Source organism: Lissotriton helveticus, chromosome 8 (assembly GCF_964261635.1).
Source record: "Lissotriton helveticus chromosome 8, aLisHel1.1, whole genome shotgun sequence".
NCBI classification, from domain to species: Eukaryota; Metazoa; Chordata; class Amphibia; order Caudata; family Salamandridae; genus Lissotriton; species Lissotriton helveticus.
The window spans coordinates 365,451,166-365,472,767 of record NC_136069.1 but is presented as its reverse complement, the minus strand read 5'-3'; the positions used below and the strand labels follow the sequence as shown (position 1 = coordinate 365,472,767).

The window sequence follows — 21,602 nt, the reverse complement described above, 5'->3', positions numbered from 1 at the left end:
CAATTCTTGGAGGATTGCGAACACACAAGCTCTGCTAGCTCGTTACGACAGGGCACACTATGATCAGCTTGAAAGCTTAATGCAACACCTGCCTGAACCTTTTAACGCACAAGCTAATGATCTCATACAGGAGGAAAAATTTATAACAAACGCCTCCATCAAATGTGCGCTTGACGCAGCAGACACTGCAGCCAGGTCTATTAACACTAGCGTTTTACTACGATGACACGCATGGCTGCGTATTTCTGGATTTAAGAACGAGGTGCAGTCCACCATTCTTAACCAGCCAGTCAACCAAGACTTCCTTTTTGGCCCTGCAGTAGACACCATTTTGGATAAAATGAAAAGACACAGAAACTGCAAAATCAATGGGTGCTTTACAGTTTCAGCAACACAGAGGTTCCTTTCAACGCTCCTCATACAGAGCAACTACACGAGGCAATACTTCACAGACCTCATCAACATATAAAGACAACACCCAAGGCTCCTTTAATAAAAACTCCAACAGAGGAGGTTACAGGGGAAACAATAGCAAGGGAAGAGGACGTGGAGGCAATAACACCAGAGTCTCCACTGCCACAAAACATTGACTTTACCACGCTACCTCCAGACCACCCAACACCGGTCGGAGGCAGACTCAAACAGTTCCTACCTGTCTGGAACGCAATTATCACGGACAGGTGGGTAAGACAAATTATCCAATATGGTTATTGCCTAGAACTTACTTCTACCCCACCAAACATACCACCCAGACACCGTCCTATGTCCAAAGAACACATCACCCTGCTACAACAAGAGGTGAAATGCATGCTGGAAAAGGGAGCCATAAAGCCAGTCCCTTTCCAACACCAAGGGACAGGAGTATACTCCCTATACTTCCTTATTCCCAAGAAGGACGGTTCCCTCACACCAATATTGGACCTCAGACCTCTAAATCAATACATACTGTCGGAGCACTTCCATATGATCACACTACAGCAAGTGCTCCCGTTGCTACAACAAGGAGACTTCCTAGCAACACTGGACCTCAAGGATGCGTACTTTCATATACCCATCCATCCGGCTCACAGGAAATACCTCAGGTTCACAATAGAAGGTCAACACTACCAATTTAAGGTTCGGTTCTCCCCTTCGGGGTAACCACAGCTCCAAGAGTGTTTACAAAATGCTTAGCGACAGTAGCTGCACATCTCAGGAGGCAACACATCCATGTGTTCCCGTACCTGCACGATTGGCTAATTCAAGCCAAAACATACGAACAATGTGCGAAACACACGTCTCAGACACTTCAGCTTCTTCACAGCCTAGGCTTCTCGATAAACTACCCAAAATCGCATCTACAACCATCCCATACACAACAATATCTGGGAGCTACTATAGACACCTCAGTAGCAAAGGCATATCCAAACTCAGCAAGGATAGCCAGCATGCAGATGCTCATTCGCAAATTTCAGCCACAACACTCTCTGCCAGCTCGAGTCTTCATGCAGCTCATAGGCATGATGGCCTCCTGCATATTCATTGTCCCCCATGCCAGACTTCAAATGCGTCCATTGCAAGAATGCCTAGCACGGCAGTGGAACCAAGCTCAAGGACAACTAAAAGACCTAGTGTTGGTAGACAGTCGCGCTCACAAATCTCTGCAGTGGTGGAACCCACAAAATCTTTCCAAGGGGCGACTGTTCCAAGAGCCAGTTCCAAAACTAGTACTAACAGCGGACGCATCACTGACAGGCTGGGGAGCCCATCTCCTTCAATACACAGTACAAGGGCTCTGGACAACCAAACAAAAGAAACTGCATATCAACCAACTAGAGTTGCTAGCAATATTCCTAGCCCTAAAAGCATTCCAGAAATACTTGTACAGCAAGACTGTGTTGATCCGGACGGACAACATGACCGCAATGTACTATATCCAGAAACAGGGAGGAACACACTCTCCACAGCTGTCCCACCTGGCACAGAGCATATGGAAGTGGGCAATTCCAAAAGAAATCTTTCTCCTAGCAGAACACCTTCCAGGGAAAGACAATCAGGTAGCAGACCTGCTCAGCAGGCACAGCCAACAACTACACGAATGGGAGATTCACCCCCAAGTTCTCCAGCCATTCTTCAAACATTGGAGTCACCCAGACATAGACCTGTTTGCCACAAAAGAAAACTCGAAATGCCAGTACTTTGCCGCCAGGTTCCCACATCCATTGTCACAGGGCAATGCGATATGGACGAACTGGTCAGGCAGATTTGGGTACGCTTTTCCCCAGCACCGCTGATTCCGCTTGTGGCACACAAACTGCGGCAACAGTCACTCACACTAATCCTAGTTGCTCCCACATGGGCGAGACAGCCGTGGTACACAACGTTCCTGGAACTTTCAGTAGTTCCTCATCAAAGGCTGTACCTCGCACCCCATCTTCTAACTCAGAACCATGGAGAAATCAGACACCCAGATCCCAATCAGATGAACCTAGCGATCTGGCTCCTGAAGTCTTAGAATTTGGATACCTTAACTTGCCCCCAGACTGCATGAACATCATTAAGGAGGCAAGACGACCAACCACAAGAGCGTGCTATGTAGCTAAATAGAAGAGATTTGTTATTTATTGCCACAATAACCAAATCAACCAATTAGATTCTTCCATACAAAACATTATATGTTACTTGCTACATCTTCAACGATGCATCCTAGCATACTCTTCGATAAGACTACACCTTGCTGCTATAGCAGCATACCTTCAAAACAGGCAACACCTTTCACTGTTTAGAGTACCAGCAATCAAAGCCTTTATGGAGGGTCTTAAAAGGGTGATCCCTCCAAGACACCCTCCTTCCCCAGTCTGGAATCTAAATATAGTACTCACCAGACTTATGGGACCTCCTTTCGAACCTCTACACTTATGCGAACTGCAATTCTTAACGTGGAAGGTGGCATTCTTGATTGCCATTACCTCACTCAGGCGAGTTAGCGAGTTACAAGCACTAACAATTCAAGAACCTTTCATGCAAGTACATGCTAACAGGGTGGTTCTTCGAACAAACCCTAAGTTTATGCCAAAGGTCGTATCCAATTTCCATATTAATCAATCAATAGTCAGTAGCTGAAAGAGCCCTACACACACAAGATGTAAAGAGAGCTCTGCTTTATTATGTGGACAGAACAAAATCATTTAGAAAGACAAAGCAATTATTTGTTGCTTTTTCACCACAAGATAAAGGAAACCCAATATCAAGTCAAGAATAGCCAGATGGATAGTTACATGCATTCAAATATGCTACCAAAAGGCAAAATACACTTTAACAGTCCCCCCAAGAATACACTCTACAAGGAAAATGGGGGCATCCATGGCTTTCCAAGGGAATATTCCTCTTGAAGACATTTGTAATGCAGCCACATGGACGCCCATACACACTTTCACAAAACACTACTGTGTAGATGTGCAAGCAAAACAGCAAGCTACTGTAGGCCAGGCTGTCCTCAAAACTCTTTTTCAAACTGCTGCAGCTGGCACAGGTAACCACCGCTAGAGGAGATACTGCTATACAGTCTATGCACAGATATGAATTCAGCAGCCCACATGCCTCGAACGGAATATGCTACTTACCAGTATGCATCTGCATGTGGGGAATCTGGGGTGGTCGGTGAGAGACTGCAGCAAAGAAGCTGAGAGCACGGGGGTGGGGGAGGTTTTCACGCAGTGCGGAGGAGTGGGCCGTGTGCAAAGCGGCACCATTGGGTGACCCTGGGGACAGATGAGTGAGAGGAGCCAATAGAAAGATGGAGGAAAGCGCAAAGGGAACGCTAAGAGACACCGGAATTGGTGACAGCTATTATACAAGCTATAGAATATTCGAGCCTAATTAAAAGAGGCACAAGTTGCAAATTCACCAAACTTAATGGTATATGACACGGATTGGGTGATAAACAGTAAAAATATGAAAAGGATTTTATAGAGTTAGTTTCATACTCTCTTAAAACGTTTTAAGTCTAAATTAACCACATACAGTGGAATTGACTATATCAGATGTAGGTGAAGCAGTGACAACGAATTGAATAAAGACATCAGCGCCCAGTAATTTACAACGAACATCGCCACTGTATAGTACAGTAATTAAACAATGGCAAAAAGTTACATAGTGAATGGTAAAGGGGTTGGGGCGGGCATGGGGGAAGGATAGGGTGCAAGAAAAAGGGGGGGAATGAAATGGGGGGGTTTAGGAGTGAAAAAAATATATCTGCTCCAAAATTTGTCTGGGGCCAATCTGCTGAATCTGTGGACCTGGCCGTACATTTGTATTTGGAGGAAAAACAATAGATTGAACATGTTGAAATTCAGATACACTTAAGATTCATGAGGAGCTCAGCTACAGCAGAGAGGGGTTAAACAAAAGTTGCAGGGTCTATGTACAGGTGGTGGAGATAAATACAATACAAAGGCATATACATGTTACACATATTTACAGTATTGAGCAAAAGTATCGGGGAGGGACAGAAAACTACTCAGACAGGTGGTAAAGGCTGGTGTCCAGGAGATCTGACTTTGTATATGTAATTGTCGTATTCCATTCATCAAGGCTGTTGAGACAATTGTTGACAGAGTCGCAACGTGCGAACCATCGGCACTCACATTTGTTTAAAAGCAGTTGTAGGTTACTGCCACGGAGGGCCAGTACCGGTTGGTCAATTACTTGCCAGACCATGTCGGTTTCTGAGTGGTTGTTGTCTCTGTAGTTTGAAACTAGAGGGGCTGTATCAATGTTACATCTAATGCGACTCTTGTGCTGTGTGATACGTTTTTTGATCATTTGGGTGGTTTGGCCAATGTGTAATAGACTGCAGGGACATCGGATGGCGTAGATCACGTTAGCTGTGTGGAAATTGGAGAATTGTTTGAGTTGATAGGTACGGCTCTGGTAACAAATTCTTTTGCGTTATTAGTAAGGTCACAGACGGAACAGGTTTGGCATTTGTAGTGGCCTAGAATGGGTGGTATACCCCAAAGGAAAGTGATGGACTGGGGGTGTCTCTTGTTGTCTGGCCAGGTAATGGCATGTACGAGTTTGTCAGAGAGATTGTTGCCCCTTTTGTATGAGAAGAGAGGAGGTTCCTGGAAAGGGGCCTGAGTGTGGAGTATGTTCCAATTCTTCTTGATTATCTTGCTGACTATGTTGCTTGAAGCGCTGTAGGTAGAGACAAAGGGGATATGGGAATTGGTACGCTTGGGAGAGGGTGAGAGAAGGGATTCTCTGTGGCAATTGCAGGGATGGGAAATTAAATGTTTGCGGTAGCCACAGTTAGTCCATTTCTCAGAGGGAACAGCGGCCTCGCGGAAATAATCTTTTCGCCATTTACAGTTCCTCCGGATGCGAAGGAACTGTCCGTATGGTAAGCCCTCTCGTAGGCCCCGTGGGTGATAGCTAGAGTAGAGCAAGAGTGTAGGTTTACGGAATAAGGCCTTTGCGATCGAACCATTCTCAGCATGGAGAGTGAGGTCTAGGAAGGGAAGGTAATTGGACCTGGGGTCCGATGTGAATGTGAGGTGCGGTTGGCAGTTATTGAGCCAGGTAATGAAAGACGACTAGTTGTCAGAAGTATCATGCCACAGTAGGAGAATGTCATCTATGTATCTATGCCATAAACGTATCTGTGTCCGAAAGGGGTTTGTGGGTGATAGGATATATGTGGTTTCAATATTATGGACGTAGAGGATAGCGAAGTTGGGAGCAAGGCATGCTCTCATCGAGACTCCCTTGATCTGAAGATAAAATGTATCTTCATATAGGAAGTAGTTGTTACTGAGGGCAATCTGAAGAAGGTCCATAATGAATTCAGAGGGGATGCGGGTGGGTCTCGGAGGTGTTCAATGACTGCTATACCTTCAATGTGGGGGATGTTTGTGTATAGAGATTCAATGTCCAAGCCCGCCATAAGGTCAGTTTGGTCATTGTAAGGTCTGTCTTCAATGATATTGATCAGGTGTGTGCTGTCACGGATAAAGATGTCAGTGAGGGGAACAAATTCTTTGATAGCATCAATGTATTTGCCTAAGGGCTCCAGCCACAGCCGAAAAATATAGGCTGTACTGGTGGTTCATAGGAGTTTTTGTGGATTTTGGGAAGGACATAGATAACAGGTGTTCTAGATGTGGGTTAAGGAAAGTGTGCTCTTTTTTGGTGCTGATGCTTTGACCCTGGAGAAATGGGCATGCGGTCCTTCCAAAGGCTGCTTCTATACTAGTGCGTAACAGATCCTAATGCAGAGCATGATCCAGCATGAGAGATACGCTTCTGCCCATCCTTGACTTGTTTTGCTCTAAGGAACCTCACAAAGAGCTGATTGTTCACCTGATGGTCTTTAGTGAGCTTGATGTAGAAGCTGAGCGCTTTCTTAGGGTCCAAGTGAGTGAGCCTCTACTCCTCCTTAGAGGGTATTGTATAACTCCTTGACTATGTAAAGCGCTCTGATACCCTAACGGGTCATGTTTGCGCTCTATAAAACACAAAATAAATAAATAAATAAATAAATAGGGGCAAGGTGGAGCATAGAACGGTGGCAGAGTGATGGATTGGCTGATGTGGAATAGCGTCAAAACATTTGGGAGAAAGGGTACCTAGTACGCAGAACCAGCCTTTCAGGGAAGTTGGTGGTGTATGAAGGATGAAACACAAAGCCTTAAGCTCTTTCACACGCCATGCTGAAATGATGGGGACAAGGAACAAAGTTTTAATGGTGAGAAGCCATAGAGGACAGTTACGGAGCGTCTTGAATGGTATGAACATCAGATACAGAAGGACAAGAGTGAGGTCCCATTGGGGCATCACAAACAGGGACAGAGGAACCAATGTTGTAGCCCTTTCAAAAACACATCACAACAGGTGAATCAAATAAAGAGGGCTGGTCAGGTAACCATAAGAAGTCAGAGAGGGCTGATAGACAACCTTGATCTGTAACCAGAGAAAGGCCTTTTCGGGAAACATATAGCACAAATACTAAGACAGACAGTTTGTCCTAGAGTGGGTCAATCTGGTTAGTGCTGCACCAAACCACAAATTTCTCCCAACGACGGCTGCCAAGATGACATCAACCACCTCCAGAGGAAGGTTGAAGGTGTTCAGCTGTCATCGCTCAATCTCCACAAATTAAGGTGGAGATTGTGAAGGCTGGGATAGAGAACCTGATCGTTCTGCTGCGACAGCTGATCCTCCTGGAGGGGCTGCCGGATCAGAGCACAAATGCAGAAGCACAGGAGCCCTGGATTACATAGTCTCCGTGGGCAGTCCTGAGCCACCAGGATGACTTGGGCCCGGTCTGTCTTAATCTTCTTGATAATTTGGAGCAGGAGTGGTATTGGTTGAAAGGCATTCTGGAGTCCCGAGTTACACTGAAGACAGAATCTCCGATGGAGAGATGCCTTGGGAACTCCAATTCACAGACGTGCGGACATTGTGCATTCTCAGCGGTGGCAAAGTGATCTAGCCAGAATTCTCCCCACTTGTGCAAGAGACGTTGTGCCACATTCAGGTGTAACTACCACTCGTGGTCGTCTGCTAGGCACTATTGGCTGAGTTCACCCATTTTGGCTTTCAGTGAACCTGCCAGGTGGTTCGCCACCATGAAGATACCCTGATGGTCCAGTCATTTCTAGAAGCACAAGGCTTCCTGGCATAGGGTTGATTACCACACCATGCCTTTTCTGTTGCAGTTTCACACATGATGTCGTCATTGAGCACTTGTACCAGTACTTGGAGAATGGCTGGAAGGCTTTTAGCGATACAAGAATGGCCCTACGCTCCATACGTTTAATATGGAGCTGAGACTCTGCCAGGGTCCAGAGGCCTCTGATCTTCACCTCTTCAAACTGCCCACCCCAACCCAGAAACGATTGGTCACCACGGTCGGTTCAGGGTGGGGAAGGGGAGTGGGGTCTGCTGCAGACCCAATCACAGTCCAGTAGTCACCACTGCAGATCTTTCGCAGTCTTCTCCAAGAACTAGATATGGTCGGAGAGGTACCCTTGATGTTGGGCCCACTCGGACTTTAGGCCCCACTGCAGAGCCTGCATACAACACTTTGCATGTTCGACCAGCAGGATGCAAGAGGTCATCAAACCCAGCAGCCTCAGATTTTACCGCAGTGAAATCCAGGACCGATGCTAAAAGAACAGCATCATAGCCTGCAAGTCCTGTACTCTTTTGCCGGGAAAAGGCACAAAACCAAACCTTGTGCAAAATGTCTCTGATGAAAAGGAGCATCTGACTAGGAGTTAGGTCTGACTTCGGCACTTTGACAGTGAAACCCAAAGCTGACAGGAGGTTCGCCGTCTGGAGGTGGTTGACACCTGCCTGGGGCGAGCCTGCCTTCAACAACAATTTGTTGAAATAGTGGAAGATTGACAGCCCTGATCTTCAAAGGTGTGCTGCCACCACTGCTATCACTTTCATGAACACCCGAGGGGCGCTGGTAAAAAAGGGCAGCACAGAGAATTGAAAAAGCTCCTGTCTCACCATGAACCACAGATAGTTCCTCTAGGCTCATGAGACGGGGATGTGAAAATAAGTGTCCTGCAGGTCCAAAGCTACCATCCAAGATGAAGGACAGACAGGACCTGGGCCATGGTCAGCATCTTAAATGTATCCTTCCATACAACGATGTTGAGAGGATACAAATTTAAAATAGGCTGAAGGCCTCCATCTGTCTTTGGCACGAGGATGTAGAGGGAGTAACAACCACAGCCTACTTCCGATGCAGGCACTCCCTCGATAGCACCTTCGGACACTTACTGGTGTAAGATGGACAGATGGCCCTCCGTTAGTGGTTCCAGGGATGGAAGATGTGGTGGAGCAGCCTGGAAGGGTAGATCATATCCTTCTCTACAATTTGCATTACCCACTTGTTCAATGTTGTGGTTGGCTGTATTGGACAACCCTGCTAGCACCATGGAATGGGTGAAATGGCTGGTGCAGTTGGCGTGGCGTTGTCCAAGGATTATGCTGTGACTGCTTTCTATGAAACGTTCCAGAGCAGAGTCCCCTTTGTCCCCAAAAAGGCAAGTGCCATCACAGGGCATGTCCGTAAGGGACAATTGCACATCACTGGAGAAACCTGTAGATCTCAACCAAGCATAGCAATGCAAGTGCCAATGGCTCAACCGGTGGAATCTGTGGCATTTAGGCCCCAACGGATAGTAAAGTTTGCGGCATCACAGCCATCTTATATGGCTTGGGTCAGTACGGAATGAAGGTCCTGCTGGACACCTGGGAGAACCGGAGGTACAGAGTGCTAGAGAGCTTGGGAATAGCGACCTATAAGGCAAATGCCATTACCAGACCTGCGACCCAGACTTGTGGAAGAAAATATCCTCTTCCCAAATGTCTATACTCACTTAGACTCCCTATGCAAAGAAGTAGCCAGGAAGGTATTTATGGGTGTCCTGCTGGTGGAAGTTTGCACCACCAACCTCACACAGGAAGCTTGTTGTGTCAGAAAAGTCGCGGGCGATGGCGCTGTGCAATCGGGCGATTCACTGGGGGACCCGATCAAGGCTTGACCCCATGCCCCTGAAAGAGTGTTGGTGCGTGCCTGATGAGCTTTACTTAGCACGTTAGCTTTGACCTCCAAGGTGGGGAGCTGGAGGTTGAGAACCTCTGTTGCCCTGCGCATTACTATTGCAAAGGAGGTACTTTCTTCAGTGGTAGGGCTTGGAGTAAAGATTAAGTTAGTATGAGGAGATGTGTCGAGGCCACTGGCATCTAGGAGGTCCTCATAACGGTTTTCTTCATGGTAGGGTTGCCTAGACTAGTCTTTCATATCCTACTCATTAACAGAGCCTGTCCTAAATGGGGAATGGAGTGTATGAGGCCTTTCCTATGGAGCCAGGAGGCTGAGCAGCTCAGGAGGAGCGGACAAAGGCTGGGCTCAATGGACAAAGAGAGCAGCCTCAGTCGAGGTAGGAATGTGCTGACTCAGAAAGCACATTGGGTAGCACCTTGTCCTCAGGAATCAGTGTAGTCAGTAATCGGCATCAGTGTTCCGGGAACCAGCCTGGCACATGGAGCTGGAGTTGGCAAAGGCTCCAGTAGGGGCCAGGTGATGGGCTCAGAGAGTCCAAATGGTGCAGAGGGTGAACCTGCCAGCAGTATCTCAGATGGAGGATCTCTCGGCTCAATGGGGCCCGCAGGCACACCAGAGGGAGGCAAAAGTGATTTGAAGAGGAGGAGTGTGGCACTGCGGGTCTCTTGGATCTGCCTGACTGTTTGGAGCGTGCTGACAAATACCTCAGGAGCAGGATCGAGACAGACACCACAGGAAAACCTGATGGAGATATGTCACAGACATTTGATTGCAACACTCCAGTCAGGGACCATTTTCCCTTATACACTGTTTTTTAGAGGTTTTTGAGGTAAAATGGTCTCGAAGAGAGGTAGCTCCGGATCATGTCTGGTGACGTAGAAAGAGAGAAACTGATGTCAACGTGTGGGAGAGGCACCTATAGTGGCTCTGCTCATCATTTCCGGAGCAGAATGGTGTCAGTGAAGAGCCACATGGTGCCACCTACTGGCAAGTAGAGATACTGCTCACATCTTGGTAGATCTAGTCTGACGCCTGGGGATGTATTCAAAAGGTGAGTCTCTATCAGCAGTTTTGTTAATTTACAAAGGGATTAGAAACCGCCCATTGCTTGGCTTCATCTTTACTCATTGGCCTAAGTACCACTTTTTTGCCTAGTGTGTCGTTCCATTGGTCGCACTTTCTGAGGTACTTCTTTTGTTTTACTTGCACCTACTCCTCCCATGATATTGCTTGTGCAATTGCTTGCCCTAGTCTCTCCCATCACATCCTGCTTTGTTGCTTGCCCCCGGCCTCACTGTTTGCCCCATCCTTGCTTTGTTGCGTGCCCTGTCCCTTCCGCTTTGCCGCTTGTCCCTCTCCCTCCACCGTTGTTGCTTGCCGTATCATAGTGCTTTTTTTCTAACTTTCAGCTATGCTGCACAGCAGCCTCACCTCTGGACAACAAGGCTAAAAGACATTGGCAAAGCCAACAGCTCTTCCATAGGTGAGACCTATTGGCTTTGCCAGAGCTTGTTTTTATTAAGGTTGCTTTGTATTCCTTCAAGGAGACTGTCTATCTGTAAGGTTTATCCAATGCTCGAGCCTACGAATGAGGAAGTTGAGAGAACAAAGTCAGAAAGTCAGAGGAGGGAGGATCGGATTCAAGTGTTATTTTTCTGGTTTATCTGGAAAAATGTAACAATGATTGCAAGATAAACAGTGATCTAGAATTGAAGGGAAAACGCAGTGGCAAAGAAAAGAATTACTGATGTCCCACCCAGCCTTTCATCCTTCTTCGGTGAATAAAACAAGTTGGATTACTAACACCTGCTAATCAGTGCCCACATGCCTCGAGTGTTGACTTGCACTTTATAAATATGCATAAAATGATACACATACGGTGCAAGCGAGTCAATGTGGGGGCTATAATCCAATAATACACTTCGCTCCAGGTTAAGTTGCATTTATTTCTCCAACACAGAACAGGCAAAGGACACCGTGCATGTCATCTCCTCTTCTTCCAACTCAACCCTTCTCGAACCCCACATGATGATCTATAGTGTTCCTTAGAGAAAAAAACAACATATTGCATATGTACAGGCAATACAATAACATTTGGTAAGTAACCAATACACATCACAAGCTGTGGCAAAATGACCAGTACTGTTGCCACCCATGTTATAACACCCTTAAAAGTTGCGCAGAGACCAAAAGAGGATGGAATAAGTGAATCCTACCACAACACACAATCCTTCAAATGGGTTGTGCTCTTCCTGATAAGTGTGCCTACAACATTCTTGCAAAACTGGACTGGTAGCGAGTTTGCAACTCCACCGAAGTTGACTGGCGTGCTCACAACACTTCCAGAGTTGTCCAACAACTCAGAAGCTCACCCGTCTCTTTTGAAAACTCTTGACCAAATGTGACATACCACAATTTCTCAACACAAGTACATTCCTCTTGACATCAGTCACTCGAAACGGTCCCATGAACCTGGATTCAACTTTAGAGACCCACTTCTGCCGTTTTACAAACACCATCTCACGCACACCCCAATTTCTCTAGGCAACTCCATGTTTTGTGTCATAATGTTTTTTATATTTCCTTTGATAATAAGCCACCTTCCTGGGGTCAAAAACAGTAAGAAACTTGCAACACTCCAACCAAAAGGGATTAAGCTTTAACCGCACCATTCAACCTTTTAAACACTGGAAGGGAGACAACTTCGTAAACATTGCTGACCTAATCCTGAACCAAGGGAATTGACGTATCTATTCTAATAGAATCGTGGCTCAATAATGCATCGTCCCCTTGCCTAGACCTACTGGTTCCACCAAACTGCAATACTGTGTGACAGGTGGAGGAGTGGCCTGTATCCACAGATCAGACATCTCCATCTCTAAAGCTCACTATGACCCTCTGGAGTCTTGTGAATACCTTGGGCTCTCTCTATGTCTCTCAGATAATCAACACTTTAAACAACACGCGCTCTACCGTCCCCCAGGTAAAACACGCGATGTTCATAGACCAACTGATGGAAATTATTACAGCAAACTCTGAACAGCACTCCAACGATATCTTTCTTGGGGACTTCAATCTACATTGGAATGACCTCAAAGATAATCAGGTCAATATTGTCTAAACCTTCCTAGCAGAACACTCACGGGTGCAGGCTTGTGGTCTTCCAAACCACTCAAAGGGCGCTACATTAGTTTGGATCATCTCCAAAGAAAACGTGGGGGATTCAATCGCTATTGTCTCTTGCGACTGATCAGATCACCACATCATCACCATCCAAATTACATCCATAAAAAAGAAAAGAGCCTCACAATCAGTCAAACCTAAGCAATATGTTAGCGATTTTAAAGGCTGAACATGGAGAGGATAACAGCGTGTTGCGATTACGAACTTCAACCTCCTCCTGGATTGGTGGACGTCTGGAAGCTTACGGATCATTACAACCGTACGATGTCTAAAATAATCGATAACATAGCCTCTTTAAAAAGAATACAAGATAAAGATATAAACCCATGGATCAACAGTTCTCTTAATGAAGAAATACGGAAACTCAGACTAACAGAAAGAAAATTGAGACAGTTCCCATCATCCCCACATCTAAAACAGCGAAGAAAGACCAGACTACAAAAAGTGTACTTCAATCAAAAAAATTACTTTTTTTTAGAAATGAACTTGATAATGCAAAGAACAGACAGAGAAAACTCTTCGATCTACTAAAAGATCAATCAAAAAAATTGGCCAAATCCTCCCACCTAACAACTTTTCAGAATTCTTTATAACTAAAGCTAGCTCCCTGGAGAGAGAGAACTCAAGGATACCACAGTTAAACTCGTGACTCAAAAGAGTACTCCAGCGGAGCAGCCAGCCCAACCTGCGCCCAAAAATGCCCAAAAATAATGCCCTTTGGTCAACCTTCAAACTATATGATCAGGAAGACATCGCCAAAACCTTACTGATCTTAAAACAAACAACAATTACAATGATCCTCTTCCCGCAAAATGTTGGCTTACGATCAATCACCTGGTCATCCTTAGTTGGACTAAAGTAGATCATGCCTCTCTTTCCCAAGGTCCTTTCCTGACTGCCTAAAAATGGACCGGGTCATCCCTCTATTGAAAAAACCTACCAAGAACCCCTCGGACCCTAACAAATTTTGGCTGGTAACAAACATTCCCTGACTAGCCAAGGTTCTGGGAAATGTGCTCAACAACCACTGAACCTTCAAATCACAGAATTTAAGCTATTAAATGACTGCCAGTCAGGGTTTAGACCCGATCACAGCATGTAAACAGCAATTATGCACATAGTCGATGACGCTCTACTTGCTCTAGACCGCAACAAAACTTGTCTACTAGTCCTCCTCGACCTATCATCAGCATTTGACACCGTAAACCATGGCAATTTATTAGACCGATTGGGGAATAGGATGGATTTTTCGGGAACATTCCTAAAATCGTTTAATTCCTTCTCAAAGAACAGATTGCAAACATTCCTGGTGAACCACAATCTATCCCTTCCATCCCCAAGTCATATTGGAGTTCCTCAAGGATCAACTCTATCCCCAAATCTATTCAATCTGTACATTGAGCCACTTACTACCAAAGTACTGCACAGGGCCGGACTGGGAACCAAAACCGGCCCTGGCAAAGTGCTTGGCTGGCCCCCCCAACCCCCGGGCGGGCGAGCGCTTTGCCAGGGCCGCTTTTCAGCAGATTTTGTTACAGGGCCGATTTTGCAGCTATGCTGCAAAACCGGCTCTGCAACAAAAACGGCCCCCACCCTTGCGGCCGACCGGGGGATTGCCCGGTGCCCACAACGGCCAGTCCGGGCCTGGTACTGCAGCAGGCTAGCATCTTCTTCCACATGTATGCAGACGACACTCAGCTGTATATGAAGATCACATCGCTGGAAGAGATAACATAATGAACAAAGCACTACAAAAGACCGTTAATTGGCTATCTAGCAATCATCCTAGGCTCAACTCGCAGAAAACAGAATTCTCCCCCACCCCCCGAAATCCTCCATGATGATCAAGAAATGGACCAAAATGATCACTGCGCTAAACAGGACTCCGATTCTAGTTGATTCTTCCAAGTCTCTTGGAATCACGCTGGATAAGGATTTAAAAATGCAAGCACCCATCAACCCTATGGCAAAAAATTGCCCGATTCCATTTGAGCTACCTCAGAAAACTGAAACTGTTCACTGACACTGCTGACCTTAAAACGGCAGTCCAAGCTTTGGTTATCTCAAGGATTGAGTATGGATGCACAACTCTAGCAGGGCTTCCTAAGATTTCAACAGCTCCACTAAAAGCTTGCCTCAATGCGGGAGTGAGACTTTTAACGGATACAAGAAAATTTTACCACATTACTCCACATCTGAAAGTGCTCAAATGGCTACCGTACGAGGCAAGAATTTACTTAAAGATGGCGTGTATTACACACAAAGCTCTACACTACAAAACACCACTTTATCTTGCCCAGAAATGTACGATTTCTGGAGGCATTAGATCTTTGAGGGGGTCCGCAGATTTCTTACTGAAACCAGCATTCTTCTGTAAGAAGAGAACTTATGATAGAGCATTCTCGGGAGCTGCACCAAGAATTTGGAATGCGCTTCCACGGTCTCTTGTTTCAAAAAAGAGGCTAAGGCCTTTCTCATGAGTAAATTCCTCCCTTAACTAACTGCAGTCAACTCTTGGCTCCTTGTGAGAACTTAAATCATTTCTGGATCTTCTACTCTGTGCTAGTAGATGCCGGTAAACAGGATGATAGACCTGCTAATCTCAGAGCAAAGTCTCTGGGGATAGCTCAAGTCAGTTGGCTTTCATTGTTTCATACCTATTGTCTACAATCAGCCCTGTTTGGATACTTTAAGTCCATTCGCAAGATTCAGGGACGATGGCTATGGAAAGGTACCTTTATCAAGCCACATGGATATTGTACATGACTTGTAAGTGTATCCAGTTGCTGACACCTCGTTTTCTTTAGGAGGGGTATTACATTTTAAATGTAAGTATGTCAAGACTTGTACTTCTGTAACCCGAGTTGTAGCCTAGTAAGACTTAATATGTATATTATTTGTAAATTTGTAAACATTGAAGGAAACTGATTGCTGTTGAATTGTAAAGCGCTCTGACACCCAGGATTGGGTCATGTTCGCGCTATAGAAAACACTGAATAAATAAATAAATAAATAAATAAATAAGAGGACTCTTTTCCACAGCTATTTGAGGACACACTTTCACTAAGCCATTTATCTTCTCAACCAGTCTATTCACCGTGGGGCATATAAGGCAGTTTGATAATCCACTAGTAGCAAACTTTTCACCTGGAGGCAGGAAATTAAAATGCCCCAATATATCCAAACCTAAATTGCACCATGACTCCTCAGGTACTTCAACAGGGTACTGCTGGAAGGAATAATTACTGCAGTCACTAGATTTGGAGGTTCTGCACATAAGTCAATGCATTGACTATTAATATATGTTTGCCATTACTTTCCTTTGCCTGTTCAAAATAGCTTCTTTTGGTTATCAATAGTTATATATGGTCACTGGTAGCATCCACCTTGCCTTTAAAAATTGCTGAAGAAGAGACAATAGATTGGCAAAACTAACAACAAATGTTCACTGGAAATACCTTGATACTGCGGAGTTCCAGCCGATGCACCCCTGGGTCTGACACACGCAAATACCCTCCGGAACATGCTTGGTCAGCCTAAGAAGATGCACAAATGGGTGGAGCCACACAATCTTGTGCTTGCGCATCACAAAATTGCCCATTACCTCTGGCAATTTGCTGCAGCATGACGTCGGACTAGAGAGATGTGCTGAGGTGTTGTCTGTGTTCTATGGTACATAGGCGTGCCCTAAGTTCGAGTCAGGAAATTAGATCCTCTGCCAGACTCACGCCAGCACGCGCTTAAACCATTAACTAGGTTTCAATGCTTCAATGCTAGCCCGTCAGCCATTAATTTCTTGGTATCACTAACCTCTGCCGGTCATGTACACCTGAAGGTATTTATTTCTTCCTTATTACCACAACTTTGATCAAGTATTCAGAGCAAAAAGTAAATGTTTAGGTTCTTAAAATAATGAAAAGTTGTTAGAGTGGTTGCTAGGTGAAGATCATCCATCGCCAGTCAGGTCAATTTGTATTTATTTCTCCAACAACGAACAGGCAAAGGACACAGTACAGGTCATCTCAGCTCCTCTTCTTTCTACTCAAGCCTCTTAGACTCCCCACATCCAGGACTCCCTTGATGACATACAGTGTTCGTTAGAGACAAAATGTAGGTCACAACCGTGGGTTTGCCTGTTACCCCATGCTCTGCTTTCATTTATGATGAGGCTGGCGAGACAGCTAAAGGTTACATAGCCAGTCCTAAAAAGACTTTTCCAAATCTTCACTCATAAGCCTCTTTTGATCTGTTTAATCCCTTCCATGCGGCCACGATTCCCCTGCTGTGCGGTAAACACACGAACAGGGCGGGGCCGCGACGAACCCCAGCCGTCATCAGCACACGAGCACCGTAGTGCATGACGGCTGGGGTTCGTCATCAGCATGGAAGGGGTTAAAGACAAATATACTTACAATTAGTTCTACCTCATTTTGATGGTTGACTAAATTGGAAATTCATTAGTCTGTTGTGGTCCAGCTGGTAGTCTTCATTTTGCTTGGTCACTAATATGAGATTTTCCAGGTGCCACAATGCAAATTAGTAGGGACAGTTCACAATGAAAAAAACTGAAACAAGAATTCCTACGTTTCACTGACTCCTAGGTAGTTCCTTTTCTTGTGCAAAACCTGCACATTGTTGTAATCAAGACTTTCATATTCAAACGTTCATCATGTAAATATTTGCCAGTCATATTCTGTTAAGATGGTGCATTTTTGTGTTGGAATTTTTTTTTTTTAATTGTTAGTTAATACACCATACCACTCATCTATTGATTTTATCTACATATCGGTATAATACTGCCCGCTAGCATGGGAATGATGTTGCAATGAGCCAAATTTCGTTTTTATGTTTAACTAACTGTTTTTTTGTATTTTTTGTTCGCTTTGTTTGCAGGAAAAATAGTCATGGGGTCCCTAAAGAGAAAATACAGCGCATGAAAGAACAGTATGAGCACAATGTCACATTTCACACGGTGCTCCATTCTGATGAACCAAGCACACGGACATCCGTACCGGAAAGAAAAACACATGGCGCTATGTCAAACGAAAGACGAAACAGACGGGGTCAATTTCATAGTGGATTTTAAAATATCTGACTATTTTGATTCTCTAAGTAATAGAACATGACAAGACTCCAGTAAACAATATTGCTACAAACACCGTGGGTGTGAAGTCACAAGGAAAAAGAAGTTGTGTGTTTTGCAACAGCTAAAATAAGAAAATTCTTTATATTGCATTATCTACCGATTTTTTTAAACTTTATTCTCACTGCCCAGTCGAATCACAAATGTATAGTTTTCCAGTCTAAACTGTATACACATATTCTGCTTTGCAGTGCTTTTTCACTTGTTTTTAAACTGGAAAAGTCTTAATTATCAAGAATTTTTAATTGTCAAATATTTTCGTACGTTTACTAGCTGTTCAGGTTTATCATTTTCACTTACATTTCATTCCATTTTACGATGCGTTCCACATGCTCAGCTACACAGAAAAGTTATCATGTATTCTAAGCAGTACTGTGTACTGACTACGACTGCCTCAACCAATAATCTCTCAGGAAATGTTGCTGTGAAGTCATTGTATTGCTTTGTTTACTTAGTCTGTTCTGTGGGTTTTCTTTCGCTTTGTGCAAATGTACTACAGCTATTCGTACAAGGAAAACGTGACCAGACACTACCGTTTTAGCCTATTTAATGACATTCCTGACAGAAGTGGTGACTGGTGTGAGAAGCTTCCTTCACTAGAAAGGGAACAATGTCAGTGGTTAAGGGTGGCCATCTTATGTAACAAACCCCTGTATGAGAGTATACCATTTCGCTTAGTTCTTTCATTGTTCAGTACATTTAATTACGTTTAAAGTTTTAGTATAGTTCATCAATTTTCATGAGCATTCAAATTATTTTTCAGGAGAAAAATGATATAATGCAAATTGTACTTTCTGTAAAAATGTAATTTTTGTATGGCTGCATATGGGTAGTTTTTTTTAGAAAAAACGTTAAGGAAAAAAAAAATTCCAAAGAATATGAAGGACACTGCTAAGAAGCATAACATGCACACAAGTACAACTCTGTGCGCTACGATATTCTTAATACATTTTATTTACACTAAACACATATTTCAGTACATAAAGTTGTAAAATCTCGACTTTTAAGTGATAAAACAGATCTGTTCAGATATATAAAGTTTTGTCCACATATCTTTCATAAATTATTTTTTAGTACAGATATGAAAATAGAACAGTGCTATGCTTCATATACATTTATCTACAATATAATAAAACCCTTGTAACAAAGTAGAATATGTACATTTTGCTTTAGTAACATTTTCTTTTTCTTCTTTTCAGTTTTCTTTGGTATGATACAGGCTGGGTTACGTTTAGTTTCTTCTCATCATCTTCAGTCTCCTGTCTCACATCAATCACAGCATCAGTGCCGATGCCTATAACTGACTGGTGACAATCTTTTTTTATTTCAGCATCACTAAGCAGATCATTTGAGTTTTCACCCAAAATACACATCTTTTTTTCTTCATCCATACCACATAAAAGTGCCTGGGTATTTATCATTGCAAGTTCTTCATCTGCTACCCATCCTTCCTCCGGTTTAGAATTAGTATTACATTTCTGGAGAGATCTGGCACCAGTTGATTTGCAGTCTTTCCCCCTTATCATACTGGAGTATGGAGGTCCACTACTTCTTGGTGGTCTAAATGCTTTTTGCAGAGATGGAGAAACCATTGCTTGGCCTGGAGAAACTGGGGGTGGAGAAGGTATGCGGCAGAGGAAATTTATTGCTTTTTTCTTTTTGCTGTCTTTACAAGAATCAAGTTCATTCTTATCCCTGCCACTAACCTGTGGTGTGATACTTGCAGACACTGGGGTCACAGGCAATTTCCGTTCAGGTGTGAACATAGACAAAGATGCTCTTAACAACTGTGTTTTATCATCTGAAGGTGTCTATGTAAAAAAAAAAAAAAGATGTAATGTCAGTTTTTCACAATTATAGTTACAAATGGAGATGCACAATTGTAAATATTCAGATGTAAAGAACAAGTTACTTACCTTTGGTAATGCTTTTTCTTGTGGATCTTACTGTAGATTCCTCACCTTCTCCAAGCACCTGACTGAATCCAGAAAATAAAAATGGTCCAGAATACCAGCAGGTGGGGGTCCTTTGGCTCCAGAGGTGATGGAGCGAAGCCACATACAAGCACCACCCTCTGCGCACTGACGTACAAGTTACTTACCTTCGGTAACGATGTATCTGATAGAGACGATTCTAGCCGCAGATTCCTTAACGTAGAATTATCCCCAGGCGTCAGAGTGGATCCGGATTTTATTTTTTTTTGCCACAGCATCTCTGCGCGCTGGGGGGCGGTACCACGTGACTCCGCCCTGACGTCATCCGCGGGCGTGACGTCAGCAGGTCACATAAGCCCCACCCCGGCGCGCCAACTGCAGTTTTCTTAAGAGAACTTTTCCGGCCCTCAACACGGAGCCATCACAAACAAAAACTGTGAGAATATGGGAAAAATGTGCGAAAAAATCAGATAAACTGAAAGGGAAGAAACGAATGGTGAGGAACAGCACCCTCCGGGAGAGTGCCAGACACTATGCACCGAAAGTCATAGAAGGGAAGAGCAGAGCACAGCTGCTGCGAAGCAACCCTGCAAGCAAATACGACAGCCACTCAGGACAGAAAAGCATGTGAAAAACGTCACAACAGACGAAAGAGGCCTGCAACCCCAGCCCATAAACAGTGAGGAACAACAAGGCCAGAACAGAAAAGCAATGACAATTTAAACCCAAAGCAACACCAGCAAGGAGAGACACATTCTCTGTAAGGACCTAAGGGTCGAGGCACAGCCAAGAGACCCCAACTCACAGGACTGCAGAGGAGCCAAAAAATGTCAAGCAATGAAAAGGGGAGAAGAGCACGAGTAGGGCCCACACTGGAAAACCAGGGTATAGGGTTGCAGAAGCACCCATGAACCCACCAACCAATAACCAGAAAGGAAGGAGTGGATCAAAGAAACAGAACGAGCATCCCACTAGAGAGGAAGTGAAAGAGGGCACTTGCTGAAGGCAAAACCACCCGGAGGTAGGCGAGTGCAGAAGACCAAGCTGAAGGTCCTCGTAGAACGGGGAGGAAGGGTGGGTCGTGAAGGAATCTGCAGCTAGAATCGTCTCTACCAGATACATCATTACCGAAGGTAAGTAACTTGTATATCTGATAGAGATTACTAGCCGCAGATTCCTTAACGTAGAATAGATACCCTAGCCATACCCAGAGGGGAGAAGGGTCGAGAGAGAGCCCTACCAGCGTGGAAGAACACAGGGCCCCAACAGGGGATGTGTCATTGGGACCCGAAGGACGGTCCATCCCCCACCAAGCAGAAGGAAGCAAGAACAAGGCGAAGGTAGGCCATGATACCCCAAGCCCATCTTAGGTACAAGGAACATCCGCCAGAAAGCCCCGGAGGGACAGACAACACCAGAGGAGTACAGCGGAAGAAAGAGCCACCCCAAAACTCCAAGGAGAAGAGGTAGAAAGTGAGGCAGAGCCCTCCACAGGAGAACACACACAGTGAAGGGGACAGCTGAAACGGCCTCAGCCTCGAGCCAGTGGACAAGGCAAGGATGGCTCCACAGTCAAGAAAGCGGTACAAAAGGGGGTGGTGATGGACGGAGCATCTGAACCAATCAAACACTCACACCCAGTCAACAGATCTTGATTTAATCCAGCACCGTTCTTTAGCCCACTCTGCCACCCCAGTTCAGACATGGCCATATACAAATCAGTCTGACCCTGTGCCTCATGGGAACAGTCCAGCCTGAACTGCCAAGCCATGCC

At 44.8% G+C, this 21,602-nt stretch overlaps 2 protein-coding genes across 3 annotated transcripts in view; one reads left to right on the top strand and one right to left on the bottom strand.

Annotated features, from left to right (window-relative positions):
• The window catches only part of N4BP2L1 (NEDD4 binding protein 2 like 1), a 363,177-nt gene extending 344,132 nt beyond the window's left edge, over positions 1-19,045 (top strand). Inside the window, exon 5 of the mRNA XM_078657155.1 lies at positions 17,645-19,045. Coding sequence (XP_078513281.1) covers positions 17,645-17,837 — 193 coding nt within the window. The 3' untranslated portion in view covers positions 17,838-19,045. The remainder of the gene's footprint in view (positions 1-17,644) is intronic.
• BRCA2 (BRCA2 DNA repair associated) overlaps positions 18,831-21,602 on the bottom strand; it is a 480,797-nt gene continuing 478,025 nt past the window's right edge. For both annotated transcript variants that reach the window (XM_078657152.1, XM_078657154.1), the window contains exon 28: positions 18,831-19,705. In XM_078657152.1, the coding sequence (XP_078513278.1) occupies positions 19,064-19,705 (642 nt within the window). In that variant the 3' untranslated portion in view covers positions 18,831-19,063. The remainder of the gene's footprint in view (positions 19,706-21,602) is intronic.